Below are 14,647 nucleotides of genomic sequence, written 5' to 3'. Positions count from 1 at the left end.
TGCTGGTGATGGATGGACATCATGGTGAGGAAGCCCGTGTTCGCCATATCTACAGGTTCCTTTGAGCTAAACTGCTGCAGTAAAGCGGGTGACATATTCCTGATGGAAGCCCTGATGTGCAGCGGATCAGTGATCTGAACTGCGATGGTCTTCCCTAGGTATCCTTCCACCTGTTGCTCCTTCTCTTCCTCTTCACGAGACCGTCCACGGTATGAGCTGAGATTGTCATTGTCTTTGAGAAGGAACATGGCTGGCTCTTAAAGGTCCTGGTCTCTGGCCAGGCTGAAGCTGAAGAAACATAACCACTTTGTAAAAAGTAATTTGCGTGCTAACGCTAATCATCCTTTCAAGATCTTCTGTGCATACTGGCCTTCTAACTTCTCAGCGATCTACCACATCACATGTTCCTACGGAGGCCTTTTCCTCCCGTCCTCGCTTCCTTCCCGCCTAACCCCAGTTTGCACCCAGGTACGGGAAGGACTTTTCACCAACGTCAACACGCTCGGGACTCTGCCCCATCTTTTCCAAAGACAGACGAGAAGGAGGCCTTTCGCAGGCATGCTGTGGGGCCGGGGATGCGGCTGGTTGTGCCTACCTGATCTGCTCTGCCTCTCGACTCTGCTGTGCCGACAGATTCCCGAGGGACTTCGATTCTGCAGCTCAAGAATGGGAGCAGCAGAATCTTCAGCAACAGATAGAGGGGAGAGCTGCCTAGTCATGCCTCTGTGTCTGCTGGGGCAGTTGCCTCCTGGCTTGCATTGGATGACAGATGATCGTGAGGCACCTGAGAAGAAAGAGTTTGCATCAGTTTTGGCTGTAAAGTCCCTGGAGGAAAGCGGGGCTTTCAAACACCCTGTCAGTGAAACGCGTGCAAACAATTCAGCGGGAGGAAAAGGAAGCATACTGCAAAAATCAAGGTTTCAGCTCTGGTCAGAATAAAGTAAATAAGTAAATAAATACTTAACTCTCTCCCCCCTTATAGAAAAAAAAAGGTGCTGCATGAAAACCAGTCTTTCCCCTGAAGAAACAAGAGCCCTATGCTGCAGTATATTCTCAGCCCCACGTCTCTTGCCATAGGCTCTGAACAGGCAAAGGAATTTGTACTCACGTGGGCCCCTTCCTGAGCACTGACACTGAATCGGGCCAAAGGAGAGGTCACCATTCTCCCTTAGGGTGGAAAGGAGGGCTGAGGAACCGCAGCCTCCCAGAGGAGAGCATCCTCCTTCCATCCTCCAGAATGTCCTTCAGACTCTTGTATGGAACAAAGCCACGGTCACTGACAGGTCTTCTGGATGAAGACTTCTGCTAAACCATTGAAGATGCCAGTTTTAAGCCTTTGTATTCACCAAATCAGAATCCCCACATCTTCCGAGAAGTTGCTTTTTCTTCTTCTGGTAGGTGCAGATAACACCAAGACGCTGTACAGAGGCACAAGGCAGCAGAGAAGACCCAGGTCCCAGAAATACCAGTGGCACCAGGCGAAAGGTTTGCCAGTAAGAAGGACACCACATTCTACAACTAAGAGCTTGAACGATGGGATGAAGAACCAGCAAACAACCGAAAAGAGCGCAGTGGTAGAATCTGGCAGAGTGAACCTGCACATAATTTATTGAAGGTGACTGTTTAAGAGGTGAACGCCTGAGCAGCACAAGAAAATCCTCTTCTCAGTCAGAAAGGCAAGATGACAGGCCATCTTGGTAAGTATAAATGTGTGTTCGTGGGCAGTTGACATCACCCACCGCTTGTTCTGCAGCTGCTGCTTCAACTGGTGACCATCTTACCTAAACTTACGGCACCCACATGTACCCAGAGTAGCCACTGACCTTGCCATGATTCGGAAGGATTTAGTTTGACAATCACACCTACTTCCCATTGAAAAGAATACAAAAATAGACACAAAACCTATGTGCAAGGTGTCAAATGTGCAACAAATAGAGCAAACTTCTCAGAGGGCAACATTCCTTGCTGCAACATGAGCTGTTCCCGTACACTTTGTGCAAATAACTCCATGCCAAACAGCAACATAAAAGTATACTCTAAAGCAAGGACTGTATTCAAGATTGAAGAGATTCCATGAATCAAGTCAACACTCTTTTGCCAGAGGAAGCTATAGGGTTCATATGACCTTCCATGAAGTTAAAGCCACGTTTGGTGCACCAGGTCTAACTATAATAAAAAAAATCACAAATAAAGAGATGTATAGAATATGGTATCATACAGAAAAACCCTCTCTGCTTATTTAGAGCCTCCAAGGGTAGTTTTTAACCACCAAGTAGACAAGTGACTGAACGAGTAGCTAAGCCCCCAGAGATGATCCTTCTCAAAGATGCTCTTCCCTTTCTCCTCTGACCAGTATAAGGGAACTTTGACACAAGGGGACATCCAAGTCTAGGTGGCACCTTGCCACATAGTCCTACAAATCCTATCAATGCAGTATACAACTCACAGTCTGTGACTGTAGACCCAGAAAAGTCAACTTTGAAAAATTAAGACCTATATGAACTTTAAACAATGTATTGTCTCCCCTCATTTTTTGGTGAGCTTTACTCTCTGCAGAGCTTTTTAGAGCCTACTGGGTGTTTTCAAACCCTTAAAACGTAATTCAACTTTATATATGTACTTTTTAATGGAGAAAATAATAATCTAATAACCATACAACTCCCCTCGTGACTTTGTTCTACTCATAACTCCAAGCGTTACTTTTCTCACTTGTCAAACAAGGAAAACACTACCTATTTCATAAGACTGTAAACATCTTGCAAGTCACTCAGAGGCTGAAAAGTACATTAGAAATGGCAGCCTTTGGCCATTCTCTCCACAAGCATAAATAAAGACATTACGCCTTTATTTGACCGCCAAAAGCTAGTTCCAGCCTGCACGAGGTTCAGACAACCAGTACTTTGGGGGTTAAATATTCAAAAAGGCACTTAAAATTTTTCAGGTCCGCAACTTAAAGAAGTTTTATTTTCAGAAAGGACTTTCTCACTGCTTGTCCTCTGAGAATCAGCCACCAAGGTGCCTTGACCCAAATCACTACTCACTTTGATATGCATCATTTAAAGAGATTTCACTAAGTTGAAAGGCATGCTACATCTCAATTCAGATATAATCTAGAACAAGATCAAGATGCACATTGCACTCGGCAGGCATCTAGCAGATCATCCACAACCAAAATTTCAAGGAAACCTATTTTTCCTCACATGCAAAAAGAGCTCTGAGTTATTTATATCTGCTACAATAAAGCAGCACCAGTCTTTCCCTGTACACTGAGAAACTCAGCAGTTGAGATTAGAACAGCAATTCAAGAGATTGCATTTAATCAAAAGTCACTGCTTGATTTATTGAAATCTTCCTTCTGCTTGAAAGCAATCAGATAGTACAGCAATTTATCAATATTTCATTGTTACAGCTAGAAAGCCTGGGCCATCTAATGCTACTGAAACTGAACATATTTTAAGGATATACTTTCTCAGGGAAGGTGAATAGATATATGCTGGCCTAACTTATCCAAACCTGGTCCCAGTAGCAAGGACAACAAATCACCATTTGCACAGAACGGCAATGAAACCTTGCACGTGTGCAAAGCTGCCCCACATGAGAGGAAGGGAAGGCAGAACTCATGTAACTTTGGTTGTCTCACGCAGCAATCATCAGCGATCAAGCAGGGATCCACTAAGGCCCGAAAAAATCAAAAAGTAGCATCTCCCGTTGAACTTTATACCTTCACAAATCATCGTAGAATCATAGAATGTTCCAAGTCGGAAGGGACCCACAATTGGATCATTGAATCCAAATCATGTCCCTTCATAAGACAACCCCAAAATTCACACCATGTGAATTCTACACATCGCACAAATCCCACACGTGGAGACCTCATGGGTTTAGGCAGTGACACCATGTCCTCTCCAGAGAGGACAACAGCAGGGTGCTGCTACAACTTGCCATGTGCAAATGGAAAAGCAACTATGCACAAAGAAGGTACCATAATACATCTCCAGAGCAAAGGAGGAGCTGGAGTGACTTATTTTAGATGCCAACCTTAGGATGAGAAAAATAGTGCCCTGGAACTATCTGCATCTCCCCGTGTCCCTGAGAAGGACAACCATCCTGAGCAGAGACGTTTACGCTGGGTGGAACTTTTCACCTGACGGCTTTACTTGACCTTCCTTCAACCTGACTACTTGACGTAAGAGGTTGCAACAGATACTGGTAACTCACTGTGGACAGAAGGCTCATCCAGTTTCTAGTAGAGTGACAGAGTCAACTCCATGAACGTGGTCTGTGGTTTTAGCATAGATGAATCCCAGGCTGAGAATGAATCTGCGGTTTGGGCATCATTTGATATTTTAAGGGAATGTTACTGGAAGAGACTGGGAAAAAAACCTAACAAATAGGAAAAAAACCAAACTTGCCAGACTGCCAGATCTCACTGCTAAAAATGTTCCTTGATTACTTGGAGCTTATAATCGAGTGTCAAAGCAACACTCAGTCCCATGGGATTGACAAAGGAAGGAAGGGAGAACTGGAAAGGACCACAAGCGATTGCATCAAGCATGTCTTAATGAGCCAAATCCATCTGGATGACTTTTCATCATTGGATAAAAACAAATCCCTGCTATTTCCCATTTTTTAAGATTATTTTTAGTTTATTATTAGGTTTCAACAAAGCCTTTTCCTTGCCTTGCAAGTGTGGACGCTTTACAGTATAGGAAGTAAAGCCATTCTCTGCACATGAAGACCAAAGGGAAACCGGCAAGGAGAACTTGCAGCTTTCCACATGCTTCTATAATAAACAAAGTCCGTCCTTGTCTTGAATTAATTATTATATACTTATTCCAGCATACTTCAATTTAGCAAGCTAATTATGCTTGTGACTACCCTAGAGCACATGATTAATATCACCAAATTCCACGCCTTTTCACGTTCTTGAATACGGGAGGAGAGGAGCCACCACGAGCTGCTACCGCCGTGTCCAGGCAAACCAGTAACCAGCAGCCTGTGCCTTGTCCTGAGCCATTTCCACCCGCCAGCTGCAACCTCTGAGCAGCTCCCTTAATCCTCTGAAAGATGCGATACCTTATCTTGCTCCTTTTTAGTTCATACACAGATTTCACACACAGTGAGAAAACACGCCCTCGCCTCAGCTGGACAAATCACTCCTGTTCTGCAGGGGGCTTGGAGAGAAGGGATTAAGCTTTGAGGTTCAAACCCAATTATTTTCAGATTATTTACATCTATATGACATATTTAGCATGTGACAGCAGTGTTTAGAATACAAAATACCCCCCATGCAGTTTCAGTTGGGACTTTTCTGGTCTCAAAGTTATTACTAAAAATCGATTAAATGGACTGACTGGACCCCCCCTTATAGAAAAAAAAGGTGCTGCATGAAAACCAGTCTTTCCCCTGAAGAAACAAGAGCCCTATGCTGCAGTATATTCTCAGCCCCACGTCTCTTGCCATAGGCTCTGAACAGGCAAAGGAATTTGTACTCACGTGGGCCCCTTCCTGAGCACTGACACTGAATCGGGCCAAAGGAGAGGTCACCGTTCTCCCTTAGGGTGGAAAGGAGGGCTGAGGAACCGCAGCCTCCCAGAGGAGAGCGTCCTCCTTCCATCCTCCAGAATGATCCCTCCGTGGAATGAAGCCACGGTCACTGACAGGTCTTCTGGATGAAGACTTCTGCTAAACCATTGAAGATGCCGTTTTTAAACCTTTGTATTCATCAAATCAGAATCTCCGCATCTTCCGAGAAGTTGCTTTTTCTTCTTCTGGTAGGTGCAGATAACACCAAGACTCTGTACAGAGGCACAAGGCAGCAGAGAAGACCCAGGTCCCACAGTAAAATAATCAATGCAACATGAAAATGCAGCCCTGGAAGTAATTTTTATGGCCAGGCCTTCACAGAACTGATTTTTTCTTTTTCTTTTATTTTTTAACCAACTGCCTTGCTGGAAATTTAGAGCCTCTCAAACAGGTAATTCAACTCCCTTCCAAAAGCCATCCCTGCATTCATGAGCCTGGACTACCAACATGAAGTGTTGGCTTATTTAGAGACAGCAACACCTGGCTTGCTGGTATGCGCCAAAATACATCTTTTTTTTGATTACACAACTAAATCAATTATTAAATACGTGATGCAAGTGAGCTGGACAGTTTCTTCGTATCATGTTCACAAAGCCCTGAAGAGTGGTGGTCACCTGTGGCTACCACTGCGCTTTGGAGAGAGACCAACTTTTCCAAAAAGTCAATCAAGGCATCTACAATCTATCTTACTCGTTCGATATTAAAATATGCTTACTCTACTGTGTCCTCAAAATCTCAGCTCCTAGTATGTCATTGCTTTTGCATTGTCAACATGATGCCCTCATACCACTGCCGCGGAAACAATCGCCGGGTTTTGCCAGATGGACGGAGGTAGAAGCCAGCCTGGTGTTATGCAGCATGTACGTCAATCGAATGTTCCTGCTAAATCGGGCCCCGGTGGAAGAATTGACAACATTTCCTTTACCCTGCGACGTTACCTGCGAGGAGCGAGCATCCGCGGTGATGACGGGCTCGCTCACACATCACAAGCCTATTGTTTCCCGCAGCCTGTGCACAGGCTCACGTGGATAAGAATCAGTTCACCATCGTGGGGGCTGGAGACTTAATTCCAGCTTTAGTGTCACGCAGTAAGGAGAAGATGACGTGAATTTTGTGGCCAGGGAAATATCAGATGCATACGACCCCGCGGGAAAGGGGACTGAGTTGCACTGCTACTGGTAGAGGTGAAGGGAGCTTATTCTGTCCATTTGACAACAATAAAACCTCATTAGGTTGGATTAGTCATGGCTTTAAATGGATTGTTTGCTACTCTTCGCACTCAACTGGGGGCAGGGCTATCCAACACCATCAATCCATCAGTGAGTTAGGTCCATAGCTTATTTTATTTCAGCCAAAGTGACTGTCTTTAAAATCAAATCCTGCCTTTCCTTACACTGCTGTAAACCCACAGCAACTCAGTGCAATCAGCAAAGCTGTTCTGGGCATACGCTGTAGTGCCTGAAGGTAATAGCTGACCTGGGAAGTTAAAATCCAAGGGTGAGCTCTCCCCAACTTTTAATGAGTTCAGAACCAGCAGTTTGACTCAGGACATGAAGCCGTAATTACATTTACTAAACCCAAGCAAAAAACAGGGAGTGTGTCTTTGCAGACAGCGTGCTCCACAGGTTTGAGGAATAAGCATCTCTTGTTCAGTGAAGAAAAACCATTTTGCCATGTCTCAGATGTTTGGAGACAATGTTCTCCTTTTAAACCACATCCTTCCGAGACACTGCTGTGGTCTGTGTATTAGAACTATGCACGTATGCCTGCTCAGAGTGAAGCCTTGCTCATTTACTACTTGCTTGTTTTAGAAGTTTGTGTGTTTGCAGAGGATGAGAAGGTTACAACATATTTTTTTTTTGTCCTAGGGGAAAACAAGATTTTCAGATTTTAATGAAAAACAAATGACTCAGTGATGGTGTACAGCATTTCTCTTGTACTATGATTAACTATTGTCAAGAACAGAAAGCAAAAAAGCAGATATTTCTGTTGTAGTTTAACAGTGACAACCATCAGCAATTTCTGCCAATTATCCCTTCGGTGTCTGCACACAGCCGTTCACTTCAGATCAGCAGACAGCAACTTCACTCACAATTAGAAATCTCAACAACTTCCACGTGTCCTCCTATCCTTGCTATAAAGTGAACAGGCACCAGAGGTAGTAAACAACCTAAATTTCACATCCTATAACTAAATTAGCGCCTGATCAAGGGACATGCCACTCTATACCCTTGCACCTAATTACCCTTCCAGATGAGCAGTTCCAGTCTGAATGAAGGAAAGCTCTGACCACAGTGACCATTAAGTGCCTTAAAAATGGTCTCACAACAGAGACAGAGAGACCTGTGGGGATGGCCAAGGTGTATCTGACTCTGCCTTAGAGGTAGGATGACACAAGTAACTTCCTGACGTCACCTTCCAGCCCTTTCTGATGGCCACGGTGTTGGGACGTGGCCCAAGGTGCTAACTTCTCCTGATTTAACATCCAGACTGATGAACAAGAAGGCCATGGACCTTGATACCACTTACAACTAAGATCTAGAGCAGAAGCACAACAATCTAAAGCAACATATACATAGGAAGAAAACCTGGCAATACCCAGATAGACCAGTGATGCATCATTAAGTCAAAGAGAAAAGATGAGCCCAGCTCTGCCAACTCCAAAACCATAGCTCGGTTTTGAGCAAAACAAATAAAAAGAGCTAAGGAGAAGGAGATGAGTGCATCTGCATCTATAACACTATGAGATCTGGCAACTTAAGGAATCCAGAATTTAATTAAAACTACTGGAATTGGGCAGGACCATCTGTGTACAGCCCACCTCTGTTGTGAAAGCAACCTGGGATTGCACTTGCTCCCAGCACTCACAATATGTATGTGCTCCTAGATTCTTCGGTTGCCACAGAGCAGATGGTTTTGGACTGCACTGCCAATATGGAAGTTACATCATGCTACTGTCCCTGTGCTTCATATGATCTGTCAGATGAAATCTGCGGTCAGAACATCAGTGACATCTGTTCATACAAGGTTCAAGGTCTGTGAAAGGCCCCAGCAAGGCAAGGTGTAGCATTTGTACACACTGTCTGTGCTTGGAATGGAAAAATGGTAAGATCTGTACACCAAGGACATGCAAATGTCCCACATTATTGTTAGAAGTAGTAGCAGTAATAATCATGCTGAGATTTAACACACATATTGAAGAGACAAGGAGCTTCCATTTATGCTGAATACAGCCAGGTCATATGGGTAGATATATACACCATTATTCACCTTTTGCAGATAAGGACAGTGAGAAATAGTTGCTAAACAAGTTGCACAAAGGTATCTACTCATGCAGTGAGTAATAATAAATAATAAAATAATTAATAAATAATAATAAATAAATAATAAAAGGCTCCTCTTTGCATTGCTCTGGATCAAGACCCTTGCTCAAAACACAATTATTAAAAAACCCAAATCAAATCTTTGTTCCGCTTGTTCATCCTTTTAAATTTTACTGAAAATATAATTAAAATCATAGAAATATTTCTTCCCTGGCTTATTTTCCTCCTTACTTTAAGCGAAGATGACTTTTTTCCCCCCATTCTCATTTCAGCATTATTCAAATTTATCACTGCCTGTTTAAGCCCTGATGAGAAATTCTATTGATTTGACACAAAAAAATAATGCACCAGCACCTGTGTGGGGCTGCCAGAAAAAATCTTAGAAAAAACTTTATTTGAGAACATCTGTAGTGGTGGAACTGGCATCTGGAGAGAGCAGTGATGTGTTTTGAAACACACTGGCTACATTTATTTTAAAGTTACTGCGTGTGACATAATATATTCAGAGTAGAAGGAATTTAGAAGGAAGTGCTGCAAATGAAGTATGTTGAAATCAAAACTTCTACGCAAAATAATCTATATTAATCTACAAAAATAAATTAAAATACTCATTTGGAGGGGAATATTTTGGACTGAATTCCCCTGTCGGAAAACATTGCTAGCAACGTTAAAAAGTTGTTAGCAAAACAAACACACACAGTGTCAAAATCTCATACTTAGGTGGGACAGCTCCGGAGTTAGAAAACACTGACCTCCAGGCAGGGTATGAACATCTCGTTCAGGGCAGAACTCTTCCCTTGCAAAGAACCTCTGCTTGTCGCTCCTTCCTTGCCCACCTGGACACTGTATCTAGAACAAAGCTGGGGAAAGACAAGACCAGGCACACAAATACGCTCCCTCCACTACCTATGCAACTCCCAAAGAAGTTGCGCCAAAAATTCTAAGACTCCCTCCATACCATGAATGTCCTAAAAGGCAACTTTTTGGCTAGGTGCTGCTGGGGAAAGCCAAGCCAAGCTGCCCTGGTGCTGCAGAGGAGGAAGAGGGCAGGGAAGAGGCATCCAGAGGATTGTCTTGCAGCCCATGGACCAGTCAAGCTAAGCCCGGGCCAGCCAACAACTCCAGATCACAAGACTTAGAAGCCTTTGTCCCCTTATTGCAGCTCCAGAGCAAGGACGTTATTTTAAGGACTTGGTGGTGGGTGAAAGATGGGACATGAGCCAGCAACGTGCGCTTGCAGCCCAGAAGCCAATGGTATCTTGGGCTGCGTCCCCAGCCCCGTGGGCAGCAGGTGGAGGGAGGTGACTCTGCCCCTCTGCCCCGCTCGGTGAGCCCCCCCTGCAGTGCTGGGCCAGCTCTGGGGCCTCAGCACAGACATGGACCTGCTGGAGAGGGGCCAGAGGAGCCCCAGGAATGACCCGAGGCTGGAACAGCTCTGCTGGGAGGACAGGCTGAGAGAGCTGGGCTGTTCAGCTGGAGAAGAGAAGCTCCGGGGAGACCTTAGTGTGGCCTTTCGGTACTTAAAAGGGGCCTGTAAGAAAGATGGGGACAGACTTTTTAGCAGGGCCTGTTGTGATAGGACAAGGGGTGATGGTTTTAAACTAAAGCGGGGAGATTCGGGCCAGACACGAGGAAGAAATGGTTGGCCCTGAGGGTGGTGAGAGCCTGGCCCAGGTTGGCCAGAGAGGTGGTGGCTGAACCATCCCTGGAGACATCCCAGGCCAGGCTGGACGGGGCTCTGAGCAACCTGAGCTGGTGCAGGTGTCCCTGCTCATGGCAGGTGATTGGACTAGATGAGACTTGAAGTTCCCTTCCAAACCAAACTGTTCTGTGATTCTATGATTCTGTGATAAAGAGTCCCTATGAGATCACGTCAATAACAACTTCTGAATGAGCTCCTTGAACACACATCTCAAGGGATATCCTCTGCTGCCAAAGATCTACACGACTTTTTTTTCCCCGGATATGCTTGACCTGACATCAACTCAAGCCAGTCACAGGATTCATTGGCCTGGGATCAAACTTGCTTTTCAGCACTTCAGCACTGACTGAGCAATAGATAAACACAAATCACTTCATGCAAAGCTGCACATCATCCTGTTAAAGAAAACCTCTGTTACAAACTTTGTAATAAATTATACCAGATGAACCTCCAATAGGTTCACTGTTTATATACTTTACTCCAAAATAAAATGTTATGAATCTCTATAAAGCTTCCTTTGAAAGTGAATCTTGTTATTGCTAAAATTGAGTGACATTTCCAAAAAGAAATGGACATTCTCAATTAAACTCTCATTTTTATTTTCACTGCAGTAAATCAAGAGCAGCTTCAATGAAAGACATGCGGTTGCTTTGACATAAAGTTGTTGTGAATGGAGTTTAGACCCAAGACACTGCAGAAAGCACTCATATGCATCTCATTATTAAATAATTACAATATCACTTCTACTTCCAAGAAACACTGCAACAGCTGGTTCATGGGTCTGCGAAGATCCGCGCGTAAAAGCAGCCAGCACACTGACACACAGCTCAATATCAAACCGCTTGTATTTATCTCCTACACAAACTATCGCCTCTCCTGTTCGATGGGTGTCTCCAGAGAGTGATTCATTCCAGCTCCCTCAGACATCAGCCTTAGGAGATGAATCACCTCTCGGAGGTGTCCACCTCTCCTGCTGACTCCTGGAAGCTCAGACAACTTTCTTAGTACTTACCGATGGTTACATTGAGATGCATCGGCATGAGTCCAAACCTGACGGTCTCAGGCTCAGTGTCTGTCGCAGCAGCGTGGTACATGAATTAAGCACATGCTTTAATATCCTTGCCTTAGAGCCTAATTAAGCACATTTGAGGAAGAGTTAAAAGAACATTTTACAGATAAGCAGTTGGGGCAAAAAACAGACAAGGAGACTAAGGGGAGACGTTCTTGCTCTTTACAACTGCCTGAAAGGAGGTTGTAGCATGAAGGGTGTTGGTCTCTTCTCCCAAGGAATAAGTGATAGGACAAGAGGAAATGGCCTCAAGTTGCACCAGGCGAGATTTACATTGTGTATTAGGAAAAATGTCTTCACTGAAGGGGGTTTTCAGGCATTGGAACAGGTTCCCTTGGGAAGTGGTTGAATCACCATCCCTGGAGGGGTTTAAAACAGGAGTAGATGAGGTTCTTAGGGAGATGGTTAGGACCGTGTTAGGTTAACGGTTGGGCTTGATGATCTTGAGGGTCTCTTCCAATCAAAATGATTCTATGATTCTATTTATCACTGTATTGCTGCATTTTGTAACCCCAGGAGACACTTCCATCTGTTTTCTCCACTGCCACTGGGGCAATACCTCCGACGGGTCTCACCTCTGCCTTTCCACGATGGCGCATTTGGGATAAGTATCGTCCTCATGGTGTCCATACAACCCACCCGTCTCAGGCACTCACCTACATAGAGCCCTGTGGCTGTAGCCGATGCCGTGCTGGGCTGGGAGAGCTGGCCAGACCAAAACGAAGGCACGTTCTGAAAAGTACTCGGTGGTTGTGGGTCTCACCTCAATACACACCTCACATCTCCAGGTTCCAGTACAGGTTGGGGAATGACCTATTAGACAGCAGTGTAGGGGAAAGGGACCTGGGGGTCCTGGGGACAGCAGGATGACCATGAGCCAGCACTGGGCCCTTGTGGCCAGGAAGGCCAATGGGACCTGGGGGGGATTAGAAGGGGGTGGTCAGTAGGTCAGAGAGGTTCTCCTGCCCCTCTGCTCTGCCCTGGTGAGACCGCATCTGGAATATTGTGTCCAGTTCTGGGCCCCTCAGTTCCAGAAGGACAGGGAACTGCTGGAGAGAGTCCAGCGCAGCCACCAAGATGCTGAAGGGAGTGGAGCATCTCCCGTGTGAGGAAAGGCTGAGGAGCTGGGGCTCTGGAGCTGGAGAAGAGGAGACTGAGGGGTGACCTCACTAATGGTGATCAATATGGAAAGGGTGAGTGTCAGGAGGATGGAGCCAGGCTCTTCTCGGTGACAACCAATGGTAAGACAAGGGGCAATGGGTGCAAACTGGAACACAGGAGGTTCCACTTAACTATGAGAAGAAACTTCTTCATGGTGAGGGTGCCAGAGCCTGGCCCAGGCTGCCCAGGGAGGTTGTGGAGTCTCCTTCTCTGCAGACATTCCAACCCGCCTGGACACCTTCTGTGTAACCTCATCTGGGTGTTCCTGCTCCGGCGGGGGGATTGCACTGGGTGAGCTTTCGAGGTCCCTTCCGATCTCTCACATCTCGTGACTCTGTGATCTCCCAGAACCACACAGACCATGTGCCAGCCTTCCTCAGCAGCTGTCCCTGCTCCATTTCTTTCCACGTGAGAAGTGCTTTCTGTGTGGTGATCTGCAAACATCTGGGTGCCTCTTTACTACTGAAGGAGTCTTTCTGCTTGGATTTCACTCCACCACCCGGGAGCCAGCAGTTTCTGTGATTCTACCAGAAGATTTCTAGGAAGCCACAAACCTCAAGTGCTTGAAATGCCAACATGGAGCGCGCTGGTCCCTGCTCTCCGCCCAGAGCCCAAGACGCTGCGGCATCTGTTCCATGTGCCCTCCCCACGTCTGGGAAGGAAAGCGGGGGACAGGACCAGTGCTCTTGGGAAGCTGGTTGCCCTACCCCATTAGGATTCTTCGGGAATCCCTGCTAAAACCTTAGCTGATCTGTAAAACTGGCTGCAAACACTCACATTTAATGTATGGGTCCAGTATTAGTTCAGCTTGGCCGGCTTCGTCCCCAGCAAGAACCTTTCCATTTTCAGCCTGTCGGATCTGACAAGTGCTGTCATGTAGTCACTTCCAGTCTGTTGCTCTTTCTTCCTACCACGACTGGATTTTCCCTGCCTAAAGAAACAGCAGTGCAATATTTGACGCTGCTGCTGCAGCCCAGCATGGGGAGGAGGTTAAGACCGGACGGAACAGAAGCGCCTGACAGCACTTGGAGTGGTTACGTTGGAGGCGACGGCGACTTATGAGTTGTCTTAGACCCTACGGGGTAGGGACGGTCTCTCGTCCTCTGCATTCACCGCCTGGCGTGACACAAGCCCGGGCTGTGCTAGGAGCTCTCAGGTAATAAAGGGCAGCAAATCACCCCGTTAACCAGCACAGCAAGCCAGCGCACCCGGCCGCAACGCCGCTGCTTTAACAGCAGGCGACTGTCCGAGTTACAATTCCGTGCATCCTAAAATCTGGTGCTGTGCAACGGCGATGGACTGACATCAGCAGGCAGGTCCATCAGCTCCTTCAACTTTCTTTAAGGCATTTTTCCCCTCCAGAAAGAAACACCAGGTAACCACCATGCCTGCAGAATACTCAATATCACACATACGCTCCGAAGGAAAATGACACAAATTATTGCCTGCTGTATCAAAACCCAGCCCCGTTTGTAATTTAAGCCAGTCTGACCCAGGCAGATCGAAGAACTGGAAGTCACACTCTGCTGACAAGCACTGCACCGTGGCTCTCACTTTGTTTTTATCCTGGATGTAGCACTGAATGTAACTCACCGAGAGGAATCACATTTTCATTGCTGGTTGGCATAACAAAGCTCAAACCAGAGACAGCACACACCTTGCAATTTTACGGCTCGGGTGTTCTCAACAATGTACCACATCTGGTGGGAAAAGAGTCCGTTTCTGGCAGAAAACAACTTCAGAAAGTACCACTCAGCTCTTTAAAACATTTGACGCTGAATATAATAAACCTGCAACAGTGCAGTC

The 14,647-nt window shown here is 45.8% G+C and overlaps 1 protein-coding gene across 3 annotated transcripts in view; it reads right to left on the bottom strand.

The window, feature by feature from the left end:
* The window catches only part of SLC35F4 (solute carrier family 35 member F4), a 132,098-nt gene that overhangs the window by 20,077 nt on the left and 97,374 nt on the right, over positions 1-14,647 (bottom strand). For 2 of the 3 annotated variants that reach the window (XM_065636429.1, XM_065636430.1), the window contains exon 2: positions 596-784. The exons of the other annotated variant lie outside the window; for it this stretch is intronic. In XM_065636429.1, the coding sequence (XP_065492501.1) occupies positions 596-784 (189 nt within the window). The remainder of the gene's footprint in view (positions 1-595; positions 785-14,647) is intronic. 3 annotated transcript variants of the gene reach the window in all.

The sequence above is a fragment of the Caloenas nicobarica genome, chromosome 5, assembly GCF_036013445.1.
Source record: "Caloenas nicobarica isolate bCalNic1 chromosome 5, bCalNic1.hap1, whole genome shotgun sequence".
Lineage (NCBI taxonomy): Eukaryota > Metazoa > Chordata > Aves > Columbiformes > Columbidae > Caloenas > Caloenas nicobarica.
Note: the sequence above shows the minus strand (reverse complement) of the source record. Positions and strands in the feature narration are given on the sequence as shown.